General features: G+C 52.4%; 1 protein-coding gene across 6 annotated transcripts in view; it reads right to left on the reverse strand.

Annotated features, from left to right (window-relative positions):
• The window catches only part of AGAP1 (ArfGAP with GTPase domain, ankyrin repeat and PH domain 1), a 533,866-nt gene that overhangs the window by 66,704 nt on the left and 452,194 nt on the right, over nucleotides 1-14,968 (reverse strand). For all 6 annotated transcript variants that reach the window (XM_055346220.1, XM_055346218.1, XM_055346217.1 and 3 more), the window contains 2 exons: nucleotides 11,513-11,667; nucleotides 7,869-7,959 (listed from right to left, as the gene is read on the reverse strand). In XM_055346220.1, coding sequence (XP_055202195.1) covers nucleotides 7,869-7,959; nucleotides 11,513-11,667 — 246 coding nt within the window. The remainder of the gene's footprint in view (nucleotides 1-7,868; nucleotides 7,960-11,512; nucleotides 11,668-14,968) is intronic.

The raw sequence follows: 14,968 nt of genomic DNA on the forward strand, positions 1-14,968 counted from the left end.
TCAACCCTGACTTGCACAATGAATGGCGATGCTTTAGGCTGTGATCGTGCACCAAGGACAACAAATGAGCTTAAAGAACACAACTGGAACCCTTGAGCTGGATCATTCCCTGTGTGCAAGTGGCCAGCAGCGCCGGAAGATGGAGAACTCAGGCCCACGGTTGGCTTCATGCCAGAACCTACAGCTGATTTGTGAAGACGGAGCTCACCTTGACAGCCAATGGCTTTCACCACTGATAGAAGAAAGTAAGGCTTAAATCATCCCAGGGATAATCAATATTTACTCCAGGTACATGTGAAGAGTCAACAAAAAAAAAAACCAGAAATGACCTTGTCATCAGAATTCATCAGAAACCAGCCAGCCATTTCTTTCATATCTAATACTCTGGAAGGTGGGATGGATACCATGGGGGGGATACAGGAGAAGAGAGGTCTGTGACTCAGACAAGTTCTGGTCGGGAAGAGGAAACGTGTGTCCCAAATCAGAACAACAATAACAATAAACAGAATGAGGAAATGCAGAGTAAATGCTGAAGGGTATAGTCAAGAGAATAAATGCACAGGCCGTGTGGGAACGAAGAGGTCACCCATAGCAGGTGCAGGAGGACAGGCTGCATGGAGGCTGGGCCTGGGCCTTGGGGGGGATCAGAGAGGGTGGGGTGGTGAACAGTTTGCAGAACACACCTGCGGTGAGCCCCTTCCTAACCCAATTTCTACACTGGCCACCTCTGAGTCTGCAGCTCCCAATCCCAACGTGGCCTCTACCCCCACCTTTCCACAGGACAGGGTAGCCAGAGTCATCAAGTCAGGCAAAATCCGAAGGACCAACGTGTTTAGCCGTCATTTTACTTGACCTCCGGAGATACCATCTTACAACACTGCCTTTAGATGCCTTTTTGGTCAATACCCTCCCTGGATTTTTCTAGCACTTGTCTGGCTCCCCCAACTTGATTTCCTTCCCAACTTTTTCTCCTGAACCCCCTACCTCAGAGGGCCCTGCGGGCTCATCTCTTTCGATTCCATACTCTCTTCCAAGCAAACTCTACCCAACCCACAGATCCCATTAGGACCCAACTGCTAACAACTATCCACAGACACCGCCTGCTTCGAGCGAACACAGATATGCTCCTCTCTCTGAGCAGCACGTGTAACGACCACTGTACGTCTGCATTTGGAAATCTTGCAGGTACCTCCCTGTTACCATTTTCCTCTGTGAACGTCATCTCGTGCCAGGCACAGCTCCATCGCAGCACATTCAGGCCAGGAACTTGGGAACTGATCCACCCAGGTATTCAAGCCGGGATCCTGATCCTTCCATCACCCCCTGCCCCCCCTCCCCAAGCCAATCACCAAGTACTTCAGTTTCTCGATGTTCATTCCCTTCTTGTCCCCACCGCTCCCTGTGCCCCCGTCACCAGCACGAAGCAGCAGCCTTCCGTCCACGGCCACACACCTTCTAACGTCCCACAGTCCACGGTCTCCTCAGTGAGCCTGACTGTGTCACACCTTAACTGAAAACCCCTCCGTGGCTGCCACTCTGCCATCCAGATCTGGGCTGCAGTCCTGACCAGCAGGATCAGAAGCGAGCCAGTTTCTCTCTCAGGAGCACTCCAGTTCCCTGAGACCCCTGCACCACGTACGTCCCTCTGCCGGGCTTCTCTTCCTGCAGGCCTCGGGACGCACCTGGCCTCCTGGGGACTGTCCCCCTCCCAGTGGCCTCACAGCAGCCTTCCAGCTGTTCCTAGGAGCCCCTCACAGACATGGGCCTCACTTCCCAAAACCCTCCCTGCAGAAGGGCAGTGCCAGGGGCCCTGACCTTGTTCATGACGTCACCTCAGAGCCTGCCTCAGGCAGAGGAGGAGGAAGGACTGAAGGAATGGCCGAGCTAGAGCAGAGGACCCATCCCGTCCTAGGGGCTGGCTGGCGCAGCTGGGTCTGGGACATGGACTAGGAGCCAGGAGGTTAACGTGCCCACCTCCACCCACTGCTGAGAGCCACTGGTGAATGCTTTTACACACTGTCCCCACTGTCACCATGAGCCACTCGCCTCAACGTGGGAAGGTCCCCCCTCCGGGTGCCAATGCCCACCTCTGCAGCCATTCTCTGGGCTATCCTACAGGCACAGGACCCCAACGGTCCTGACCCCCGATTGGGAACCCAGCGCACTGCCACCCCACCTGCTGCCCCAGGAGCTTCGGAGACCGTTGGTGTGGTGTCCCCTGAAGGAGGACATACAGGACACATTTCAATGACTACACGCAGATCTCTGTGAAAATTAGAAATACTGAAGGTGGAGGGAAGAAGTGAAGTATTGCTGGGACCTGCCATCACCTAAGACCAGTGGCTGCAGGGACGTGGCCTCTGAGTGTCCTGCTGCTGGGGCCCAGGAGGGATGGCTTTGCCTCTGCCCCAGTAGATGAGAACAATTTCTGAGCAGGTGGCAGCAGCATCTAAGCACTGCGAGCAACACTGCGGCGTCACACACCCTGCACCTGCCAGGATGCATCGGGGCAGGCCCTGGGCTGCCGCCTCAGGCCGACAGGTGGGGCCAGCATGGCCTTAAAGTCCTGAATTGTCTCCCGTGTCCACTCCAGTGCAGGGACCCCCACTGCCTGTCCACACAACCCTCCTGCCTGCCTGCCCCTTGCAAGTGTCTTCTGTTCCCCAGGCATCGAGTAAGAAACGAGGCTAACGATGCCCAACCCCGTGGGGCTGTCCTGGGGGTTAAGTGTCGGGCTTCGATTCCATGGGGTAGACCAACAGTGAACAACCTAGAACAACACACAGCATGTTGGGTAAATGTGTGTTCTGGGAAAACCCCGCTATGGAGCAGAAGAGGGACACAGATCTTATCCGTGTGTGTGGTTTAGACCCCGTGGTGGTCAGGAAAGGCTTCTCCGAGGCGACATGTGGGCAAAGACCCAACAATGTCAGGCTGATAGTTACAGAATCTGCAGCTTCTTTTTATACCAGTAGGAAAAAGCAACAGGAGTGAGAGGCTGAATGTGCTCCTCTGACAGGTTCTGCTGGGACACCCAGAGACTGGGGGGGGGGGGGGGGAGGAGAGCCCCCTCCTGGGCAGGTCTGGAGGCACAAGGGTAAGACAGGCTCCCAGACATCCGGCGGGATAACGGGAGAGAAGGCGCTTACAGCGTTCACACAGCACGGCGGGGGGAGACCAGCTAGGGTGATTTCCACCCAGGGCAAGGGGACCAGCCGGGAGGGCGGGGTCAGCTCCGGCCCGGGGGGCAGGAGGGCCTCGTGGATGAGGGGGCCCCGGAGCGGTGGGAAGGCCGCACTGCCTCCATGAGTCTGTCCGCGCCAGGGCTCCAAGGTGTTGGCTTCTCAAGGGCTCCTGGCGGGGGACTTTCCTGACTCTCCAGCCGGAGAGCTGGCAACAGGTGCCCTCAACAGACTTCCACTGTCCGAAGGGCCTGGCCACGCGTTATCTTTACGGCAGATTTCCCAGAAGCACAGACGTCCTGGGGCTGCAGTTCCTCAAGGGATGGAGGCTGTGGGTTTCCAAACTGACTGCATCAGCGGCTCCCTCCACAGACGGCTCCCCCGAGCTAAGGAACCTCAGAGCCCATTCTGGAAAACCGTTCTGGGGTCTCCCAGGTGTGCAGACAGGCGGCTCCTGGCATTCTGGCACATTCTCAGGAAGAACGAGGGGTGGGTGGAGCGGAGTTCCTACAGCTCCAAACCCTGTGTGTCATGGAAATCCCCAAGCCCCATCCGCTCTGCCCCAGGGGGACACAACTAAACTGGGGGGACAACGTTCACAAGCCAGTGGGAAGGGCTGAGAGAGGCGGCTGTGGCCCCTGGAGCCCAGGACCGTGGAGCAAATGGCCTCGCTCTCACAGGGACAAAGGCTGATGGAGGGGCCCATGCCCCTGAGTCCCCCTCCATCCTCTCCTGAGATCCCTTTATAACCAGAAAAAGGAACAGGCTCATTTAAAGACGTGTGTAATTATTAAAAAAAAAAAAGAAAAGAAAAAAACAAAACAAAACAAAAAAGACGTGTGTAGAGTACAAAGAACGAAGAAAGAAAATCTTTGGAACTCCACCCACTCCGATCGTGGACAGCTGGTATTTTTTATCTGTGAGTATTTTCATGGAAGGAATGCACCACACAAAAGACGTCTTCTGGCTTCTGTTCACTTGACATATACGTAAGCACTTCCTATTAAAGATAATTCTTCGTGTTGGAACACAGCATTTATTAGCCAATTCCTACGGGCGCCTTCCCTCTTGCCACCTTTGTCCCCGACAGCGCGTGGAGGACAGGGGCGTGTGCTCTGTCCTGGCTTCGGGGCTGCGTCGTCACGGCGGAGGGCACAGCCGCTCCCCTCGGTTTGATCCTGTCTCCCTCCGTCGGGCCACAGCCAAGCGCTGTCCGCGTGGACAGTCCTCGTCGGGGCCGCCCGTCTCCGGGGCCAGCAGCACCGGGAGCCAGGCTGGCGGGGCCTCGGGGGGCCTCTGCCGAAGCTCCGTGCAACGAGAAGGGACCCCTGGGGACTGGGCCCCTCGCGCTCTGCCTTCAGACAGCTGAGGGAACTGTGGAGGGCAGGAGACCTCCCCGAGCAGCCCGTGGACGGGGCGGGGGCGGGAGCACGCTGGCCTCTGGTCTGCGCTCCGGGGTCCGGCGGGCCGTGCTGTGCGAGGGGCTCCCGGAGAGGCCCGGGGTCGCCCGTGGCCCCCTGTCCCGAAAGCGCCTGGCTCGGGCGGAGGCAGGCCCTGTCCTTGCGGTTTGATGACGTCTTGGACGCGAAAGGAGCAGAGCCACAGCACGATCAGGCTGCAGCGGAGAACACACAAAGCTACCCAGGACCAGAAAAGTCATGTTCTTATTCTCAATTTCTCTTTTCTCAAAAAAAAAAAAAAAAAAAACAAAAAACAAAACAACAACAACAAAAAACAAAACAAAAAAAAAGTAAAAAAAGAAAACCCATCAATCAGTAAGAATAACAAAAACCCGCTGAGGCTGTACACCAGCCGGAGGCCCCAGGCCTGGTGCCCAGGACCCGCGTGGAGGGCAGGGTGTCCTTTCCTGTGTTAGGGCTTCAGCAGCAGAGTAGGGAAGCCCCGATCCCACTGGCATCCAAGGAAGCGTCCCCTACACTGGTGGCCTGGCAGGGCCACCCCCTCCTGCCAGAAGCCCCTGGAAGCATGAGGGGGGACCTCCCAAGCTGTGACATCGGGGGCTGCAAGGGCATCCTGTGCGCTCCCTGGGAAGGTGCAGGCAGGGCCAGGTCCCTGGAGGAGGAGTCAGGCTCTCCGGGGCCCGGCAGAAAGCTACAGCCTCTTCTTGGCCGCGTTTCCTCTTCAACACCCAGAAGCAAGAGCCTTTCCTTATGTTTAGTGTCTGGCCATTACGCGTACTTGCACACGCCAAGATACAGGCCAATTTCCTCAGGCACAAGTGCTCACTATAAAACAATCAGACGACCCCCATCACCAAAATCCTACCACTTGCAGGGATGCGTGGGGTCAATGTTTGTGGAATGCATCTTCACGGATCTTTTCCACCTAAATCCCTACAACGATTCACTAGGTCTCCTTGACTCACTGCCTAAATACCTTCTCATTTCCAGAGCATTATAAAATTTCTCCACCTCAATATATATATATATATATTATATATATATATAATATATATATATAATTTTTTTAATATAACTATTTTTAAATTTTCTGCTCTGTAAACAGCGTCGTGATGAACACCTCTGACGCTACAGCTTTGCGTCCCTTTGCTCGCCCCCATGGCCCTGGATTCCGGAGCATGAGCAGGAGTGTGGGGCATCCATTTGCCTGGGGCTTTTCATGTACGTTGCCAAACTGCCCTGGGGAGGTTTTACAGTTCGCTGCCAGCGTGTGGGTGGTGCACTGCCCAGCATTTTCACCAAAATTGGGTATTTTGATTAAAAAAAAAAAAACAAACCTTTGCCAATGTGTCACCTCCTTGTGTCTTTGATCTCTGTCTCCCGATCTTCTCCTGGTTCTCCGAAAAAATACAGCAGGGGGGCAGGGAGCTCCGCCTGCGATTCCTGTGACCCGGGATATCTAAAGCGACCCTTCAGACCCTCCACTTCCTCCCTGTCAGGGGCCCACCTCAGCACCCACACTCTCAGTCACGAGAAGTAAGAGCCCTGATGTTTAAGGACTGGGAGCTCGAGACCTCTTTCTCCTCCACAATCCACTCTCGGCCTCTCCCCGTACCCTCTGTCTCTGCACAACTACTCAGGGGCCTCCCCTCCCCACTACCTGACCCCCACATGGGGGTTCCCGCGACCCCCCTGCTCCTAGAAAGGACTCCTGCCCGAAAGTGACCCACGTACCACGAAGCCCGTGAGCCCCGGAATCGGCCCTCTATGGGACTCGAGCTGTGTGGTGGGAACGACCTTAGGCACTTCTGATGGAGGCTCGAACGGCTATAAAAACTCTCCTTTAACAACTTTTTGATAAAAACGCACACTTAATACTACTCTTTTGTAACTTCATTTCAAGACACATTTTAAAAGTAAAATTAAAATATTCAAACAAAAGAAGACACTTAAGGAAGAGACCCCCTTCTCTCACTTGGAGGCCACAGACCCTGGCCTCCAACCTCTCCCGTTCCTGCCCCGCAGCACCGGGCTCGCTCAGAGGAGGCTCCCCTTCCCCTTAATCTGACAACCTGAGTTAGTGCTTGCCTCTTACTGTTTGCTTGACCATCCTTCTCAGTGGCCGCCCCCTCCCTCCACTCCTCTGTTCCAATCCACAGGAGGTGGTGGGGCCAGGACAATCTCCCCAAGCACAGCCCAAAACCCATCCGACCCCTGCTCTGAATCTCCAAGGAGCTCCCACTGTTTACAGATGCAGATCAAGGCTTTCATGTCCTCCACTTAGCACCCTCACCTCCTGCCACACAGTGCCCTCACCTCCTTTGGCCCCAACCAGCCTCCAACCTGAGCAGCAGGTGCTCTTTCCATAAACGTACAAACCTCAGCCACTGAGCTGCATGTCTTGCTGCTCCCCTGACTGCATGACTCCCTCTGTCACCTGTTCAGATCTCACAGGCTTCCACAGCCCCCTGTAAACACCAACTTCTGCACAAAGTCTGCCTGAGACGAGAGAGAGAGCACACACAAGTGGCAAGGAGGGTCAAGGGAGAGGGAGAGGGAGCAGCAGACTCTTTGCTGCAGGGAACTGGACGTGGGGCTTGATCCCAGGACCCTGAGATCATGACCTGAGCCAAAAGCAGGCGCTTAACTGACTGAACCACCTGGGTGCCCCGTGTCTGTTTTTTTTTTTTTTTTTTTTTTTTTATAAATTAATTTTTATTGGTGTTCAATCCGTGTCTGTTTTTTAACAACAACAACAACAACAACAAAAATATAACTGGGAAGAGTTTACTGAATGCATCCAGCCCTGTGCGAAGGGCTGGGATGTAGAAAAAAATTAAAGCCTGTCTTTAGCCTCAAGGATAACAACAAAATGACTTTCTCAGAGGGAGCAGAGTATTACGTATTGGACAGCGGGAACATGAAGTAAAACTCGGTTACTCCAAGGCAGGAAGCAGTAATTATGAAGTCTACCAGATTCCACCATATACTTTATCCTACAATGAATTTCTAACACACACACACACACACACACACACACACACACAGAGAAAAAAGAAAAGGAAAGAAAAGATAAAGACCAAGACCACTGGATGCCAAAATCTAGAACATATGACTTTGGAATTAAAAGTCATCACGTCACATAATACACCTTACGTGCCGAATGTCAGAAATGGGTCCACTGCAGCGTGGGCCTCTCAGAGCATCCCATCTCCCGTGAGGAGGGCCCAACCCCCCTCTGGCCCCTCCCCCAGCCCACACTTACTCTGGGTCTCGCAGTCCACGCAGTGGGAATTCCCGCGGATGTTTCGTATCGACTGCAAAGCCATGGCCTCACTCTGGCTCGTCAGCCGGGACTGGGCATACGGGAAGAAAGACAAATGCAAGGTGTAAGCACCTGGGAGACATTTCCACATCCGCTAGTAATGTCAGGGCAAAATTCAACCCTTTTCAGCAGATGCAGGATGAAGACCACTCGAAGCAGCCACTCCTCTTCAGGAAGAAAGCACAACTGACGGAGAATGCTTCGTGCTCTGCGTTAAGACCTACGGGATGAGGTGACTCTACCAGAAACGAGGACAGAAGTAAGTTCTGGATCATTCGTGAGTGAACACAGACCCACCACCCCGCGCTGGAGAATGGAAGTGGTTAACGTGCTTTGTCGTGTCTGCTTGCTGTGAAGACGGGAGAATGGGAAATAATCTGCTTATGAGCCATGGGTCAGGGCTTAATCAACACCATGAGACACAGCTCATGATTCCTCGCCAGGAAACCACATCCACACCACGCTTCATGCCTTAGAGATGCACTTTTCACATTAAGAGTGTCTCCGTTGCTATGCAACAAAGTCCCTAACTAGGGTGGGGGGCAGGAAGGGGCATTTGTTCTTAAATTGATGCTTAACCCTCTTCTCTCTACTGAAATTCAGAAGGGGGATAAGAACAATATAAGAATTGATAAGCTATGTTGTGATCATCTGTACTTAGGTTTTTTTTTTTAATTTTTATTTATTTATGATAGTCACACACAGAGAGAGAGAGAGAGAGGCAGAGACACAGGCAGAGGGAGAAGCAGGCTCCAGGCACCGGGAGCCCAACGTGGGATTCGATCCCGGGTCTCCAGGATCGTGCCCTGGGCCAAAGGTAGGCGCCAAACCGCTGCGCCACCCAGGGATCCCTGTACTTAGGTTTTATTAACATCATGGGATCTATTCTTCTAGCCTGTTTTTAAAAGCACACCTGTACACATACATGTACTAAAAAAAAAAAAAAGGCCAGCACATAATGCTTTGGAATCTGTGCTTTTAGCCTAATGACACACTGTCACTTCTCAATGCCACCAGGTGTTCTCTAACACCAACATATTGAGCGGCTGCATACCACTCAACGTTAAGAACATCTTTCTGGAGTTTTTTTGGATGGATCTTTAGGTGGTTTCCAATTTTTCTCCACTGTAAATAGTGCTATAAAGAACTCACTTGTTGCTAAATCTTTGCCTGCATTTGTCATTACTTACTGGTGACAAAGTTTTGGAAATAGAAGTGCTAGGTAAAAGGCTATGTGCTATTTTTTGAGCTAATTTTTAAAAAGTGAACTCTGTGCTCAATGTGGAGCTTCATCTCATGATCCCAAGATCAAGAGTCGCACGCTCTGCCGACTGAGCTAGCCAGGCGCCCAGGATATGTACTATTTCTAAAGCTAACGATGCACACGTTTAGTAATGGTTAAACCCCCCAAAATTTTAGAGGACACTTAAGATAAGCTTGATTTTTAGGTCAGAATTTATAAATTGAATCATCTCATGTCAGATTTGTTTGATGTGAAACAATGGATTGCTGGGGCGCCCGGGTGGCTCAGTGGGATAAGCATCTGCCCTCAGCTCAGGTCGTGATCTCAGGGTCCTAGGACTGAGTCCTACATTGGGCTCCCTGCTCAGTGGGGAGCCTGCTTCTCCCTATCCCTCTGCCTGCCCCTCCCCCTGCTTGACCCTCTCTCTCTGTCAAATAAATAAATAAAAATCTTTAAAAAACCCAAAGGATTGCTTACTACCTAATAGTATAAACTGTAATTTGTTCATTTCTACTATCTAATTAACATAATGCATTATTAAGATTTTATTCCGTTTGGTTAGATATCCCACTATACAAAGCGTATTTAACGATTTAAGGTTGGCAGCTGGAGTATGTGTGTCCGTGAGGACGGAGGAACGTGCCTGTCTCTCCACCTGAGTTCTACAGCACACGTACGCATATGTACACACACGTACGCCCATGCCTGAATTATCCACAGGCAGCTAAAATTTCTTAGAGCTCATTCTCATTGAGTCTGTATTTTCCCTCCAGCTATCCCTTGGATGTGATTTTCCTGCCGTGCACTCTGCCATCGATCCAGCAAACTCCCAAGGTGAACAGGTATGGACCTGTCTTCCCCGGTGCTCAGGGAGTCCTCCCAGGGAGAGCACCCCTGAGCCCACACAGCTAGCAAAGGGAACAGCATTTTAGGCTGGTGTGTCAGGCCCAGATGTGATGCTGTCTGTTTTCCCAAAGAGCTGAGAAGACTCTGGTAAGGGTGTGAGATGGAACAAAGAGATGGGGGATTTAGCTCTTCCCGAATCGGGAGGATGTGGCATGGGTTCGAGTCTGACGTGAGATACTGTGATGGTGTGCACACTTTGGAGGATGTGTCTGCTCAGCCACATGCTCTCCCCACTCCTGTTCTTAAGCTAGGCTCCGTGCTTGGTGTATGACATGTGTCATCAATCCCTGTCTGCGAGGAGACCCAGAAGCTTCCTTGCACTCGCTTCAGGAGCCTCGTCCGTGGACGTGACTCAGTAAAGCCAAGGTTCTCAGAAAGGAAAGGCAGGGATTCTCTCCACCTTGGGTATAAAACATCTTTAAAGAAGAGAAGCAAATTACATTATAATAATAACGGCTGTGGTCTGGTTTACCCTGGCGAAGAGGGTAATAAAGAAAGACACTCCATCTTTCTGAAAGATAGACTCCCTTCTTAATGATGAAGCCGAGCATAAATCATTGGCAGAGATTTCTCCAAATGGTCACAAAATGAAGTTGCAGGTCGCGGGGCGGTGCTTTCTCTCCTTTCCTAGTTGGAGAGAGTGTGAAAAATCGAAATGCTCTTTGAGCGTCTACAGTGTCCCGGAGAAGCGGGTTGAGACCTCCCAAGCCATGAAAATCCCAAGCCATAAAATCATGAATGAGAAGAAGCCGTAATGGGAAGAGCGACTTTTCTACGAGGAGTATCCCTGGCAGGGCTCTAGATAAGGCGGCTTATGGGTGTTTTGTTTGGTTTCTGGCTAAACAACTGCAAAGGATCACCTCCGACCGCTGAACAAAACACATCTGGGGCTTCACCAGCGGAGGGGAGAGAATGGACGGGGTCTCCTCCCCCAACACCCCGCGCTCGTCTTGGCGCCTCCGCTTTGCCCCCGCGTCCGGAACAACGGTCGGTGTTCCACCTCGACACGGGCTTGAATTTTGTGCACTTGTGAGACGAGAACAGTGCACCTTTTAAGTCTGCCTCTCCTCTCCGGAGCGTATTCCACGCCAAACAAAGTAAATGTGGCCGCGTAAGCCCCAAGGGTCCAAGAGATCCCGTCATCCACCATAAAAGGGTCAATGCTCTCTATCTGGGATTAGCTGAGAGTCAAGATTTAAAACGGGCCCCGCCATAGGGCCGTGGTTGGCGAGGATACTAATACTTGATACGTATCGACACAAAGTGTTTTTTATTCTTTTCAATTATTTAGCTTTCCGCTCAGAAGAATAACTGGGTCTTGTCAGTCACACACATCATATGACGCTCCCCTCCCTCGGGCATTACTCGGGGCCTCCACTTCCCTTTAACGATCAGTGGCTCTTGATTTCGGGGGGCAGCCTGCTAAGGGTCTTACCTTATTCTTGCTGCTCTCACATGACTGTAAGCTGGCTAGGATCTGGCTCTCGATGGCTTGGACCCACGCATCCCGCTCTTCATATGTGGTGGCTTCAAAGTGCCACGTCTGGCCAGTGAGGGACACAATGATAAACTCAAAGTTTTCTTCTTGTTCTGAAACACAGAGTGGTGGGGATGAAGAGTTTAGCTTTCATGAGACCGCGGCCCCTCCGCCAGTCCTCGGTCATAAAAGTGCCTTTGGGTTCAATCGCGCCTGCATGGGGCTGCAGCACACACAGGACCGGCCGACTACACAGCGGAGATCTGAATCCACAGACCTCCAAACACTCAAGACGTGGCTCCTAAAGCCAGCGTGGTTCAGCTGGGTTTCAATCAATGCTCAAGGGATGAGGAAAAATGACAATCAGTGTGTGTTGTCAGTGTCTCTGCGCTGGGCACAGAGGAAGCAACCCAGGAAAATGACATTGTCACTCGCGCCACCGAGGTATCTGTGGGGTGAAAATTAAGTTAATAGCGCTAATCTCGGGGTAGAGTCTTGATTTCTTTCCGGCAACTGCGTGTAGACCCACAGATCCACCAGCAGCAAGTGGGGATGCCTGCGGGATTCTGTTCTCGAACAGCGGAAGCCCCACTCCAGGGAGGAAGGCTCTGATTGCATCATCTTCTGCCTGGAGGGTGAGCGCAGATCCAGGGGACCTGAAGCGACTTCACGGCTGCCGTGGGGCCACGGTCTACCCCGGGACGCGTGGGACCTGCAATCAAAGCCTGTCGAACCACTTGCCACGGGGGAGTCTTGGGACCCATTCTTGACTCCGGCTCACTTCCTTATCCCTAAAATGTGGGAAAGGCCGCCTACCTCATGGTGTGGTCCTCTGGCTTGGTGGCATGTGCCGCTCAGCCTGACATGGCCTAGACCATGGGAGACCCTCTACTTGTCCTCCCCCGCCCCCTGACTGCCACAGAGACAAAGGGACAGGGGGAGCCACATATAAAGAGCATGACCAGTTACCAATAACCACGGAGAGACCTCGAGCTGGAGTTTTAGGCATAACAGCTCACTCGATCCGTGAAGCAGCCGCGTTACAAGCAGTTGTGGTTCCTAATGAGAACCACCTACGAACTACTGAACTGACCACTGCCTGGGTGACCACTCTGTCACTCGCATGTGGCCATACCTACTGCACCAAGCCCCGCCCTTCCATACCCCTGGCTCCCGAGCCCCACTCAGGGTGCCCACAGCCTGACCTTGCCCAGCGCCCTGGGGCCCGGGTCAGCCCCGCCGCCTTCTGGGCCCCTCAGCCTCAGCCACTGCAGCTGAGGGATCCCTCCCACCTGATTCAGTGATGCTGCCAAGCCCCACACCAGGGGTGGCCCCGGGCCCCAGAATGCCCAGCCAGCTCTGGGGAACCACTTCTCTGAATGACCATCAACTGCCTTGGAAACAGGGCCATGTCGCCTTTACGTTTAGAACCTTGACGCTTTCTGGTAACGCTACTGTGCCGTGTGTAAAATCACTATTTTAGAGCTTAGTCCCCTGGGGACCTGGAACGGCACCTGAACGAGGGAAGGTGGGCCCATCCACTGGCAAAACTGTTGTGGAAGGCCTTCTGTTAATGTACCCGGCCCTGGGGAACGTGAATAGCATTTGTCTGACAGGAGGGTCCAGGGCTTCCCCAGCTTCTCAAAGGTCTGTGACAACCCTGGAGTTGTTAAAAGCTCCTGAGATGGGGCTACCTTGTGGGGTGCAGGTGCCGAGTGCAGGTCAGGCCTGGTCTCAGCTGCACTGATACCCACCCGCCCCCCAAAAAGGGGGCCGAGCTGGGCTTCTGTGGAGAAGACCCAGGAAACCTTGGGAAAGGGGCTGAAGGGGGGTGCCCCATGAAAGGCAAGGGCAGGAGCCCTGGAATGGATCGCGAGACACAGGGGCCTTAGGGGTCTTCCACTTGCTTGCAGGGTACGTGAGCATCCCTCACTCCCGGACTCTCTCTGGCTTGAGTTCTGGAGAGACAGTGATAAGAGTTCGGAAGTGAGGGGGCCATCAGAATTTTACCTCAATCTACTGTGCTCTTGAGCCTGAGAACAAATGAACCCCCATGTTTACGTAGAAGCAGAACAGTGAACCTGCTGTGGAACAGGGAGGTGGGAGAGGATGGCGAGGGGTGTCCACTACCCATCCCCATCCCCCGCCCCCACTGCAGGATGCCCTTGGACACTCATGGTCTTGTTGGGATTTTCATTTTTAAAACCAGCTGTGGGGGCACCTGGGTGGCTCAGTCTGTGAATTTTGGCTCAGGTCATGATCTCAGGGTCGTGAGATCAAGCCCCTCGTCGGGCTCCACTGCTCAGTGCAGAGTCTACTTGGTATTCTCTCTCTCCTCTGCCTCTCTCTCCAAATGAAATCTTAATCATAAAATCTTAAAATCATAAAATCTTAATCCCTGACCTCCCAAAAAACCCTAGTTGTGACTTTCAAACAGGTCTCCCCAGGACTGACCTGTATCATACCTTGCAATTATTGGCTGAGACACTACATCTGTGGATTTTTTAAGGCCCAGCTTCTTCATCTACAGGGTTTTATTTCCTAACACTATAAATCACAATCTCTTCTACACTGAATTTTGTTAAGATAGTACCCCGAATTCATGTACTTTGTGTAAAACCATCCCAATGAGCTGATAGACAAGATAAGAAAGAACAACGCAAGCCACAGGCGGTTGGGAAAACTCCCTAATTCACGGGTGTAGTGTGACAACTGTTGCTTCTATTTACTGAACAGGCTCACACTTTTCCTAATCTGTGAAATTCAGATGCACAACAAAAGATACCCTGGATCAGGATTTACTGGATCTTTCAGTTAAAAAAAAAAAATCACACCCATTAACTTCCTAGTTTAAATTTCTGCACAACTAGGACGCCTGGGTGGCTCAGTGTTTTAGTGTCTGTCTTTGGCTCGGGGCCTGATTCTTGGGTCCCAGGATCGAGTCCCACGTCGGGGTCCCTGCATGGAGCCTGCTTCTCCCTCTGCCTGTGTCTCTGCCTCTCTCTCTCTCTGTGCCCCTCATGAATAAATAAAATCTTAAAAAAATAAATTTCCGCACAACTGGTCCCACAAAGCGTTCCAGCCAGAATCATGAGCTATAACCCCTGGAGCTAAGGGACAGAACGGAGTTTGCTTCACACCAACCATGGCTCAGTCACGTGGCTGCTGGGCACCGCACAGGGGTAGAGGGGAAGGGTTCCAGCACATGGGAGACATCGTCGGGGGGTGGGGGTGGCTGGGGGCTGGCGTACACATACCCTAAGATGATTCGGTACAAAGCAGTGAGAATGATGATGGGGGTCTGTGGCACAGGGACGCCAATATTTTTTGTTTTGTTCCACTGCAGTAGCTGTTAGGGAGCGTCCTCCACTGAAACACTGGTAATAGCTGGTGCAAAGACCAAACTTTCAAATC

This window comes from Nyctereutes procyonoides, unplaced genomic scaffold, assembly GCF_905146905.1.
Source record: "Nyctereutes procyonoides isolate TBG_1078 unplaced genomic scaffold, NYPRO_anot_genome, whole genome shotgun sequence".
In the NCBI taxonomy this organism is placed as follows: domain Eukaryota; kingdom Metazoa; phylum Chordata; class Mammalia; order Carnivora; family Canidae; genus Nyctereutes; species Nyctereutes procyonoides.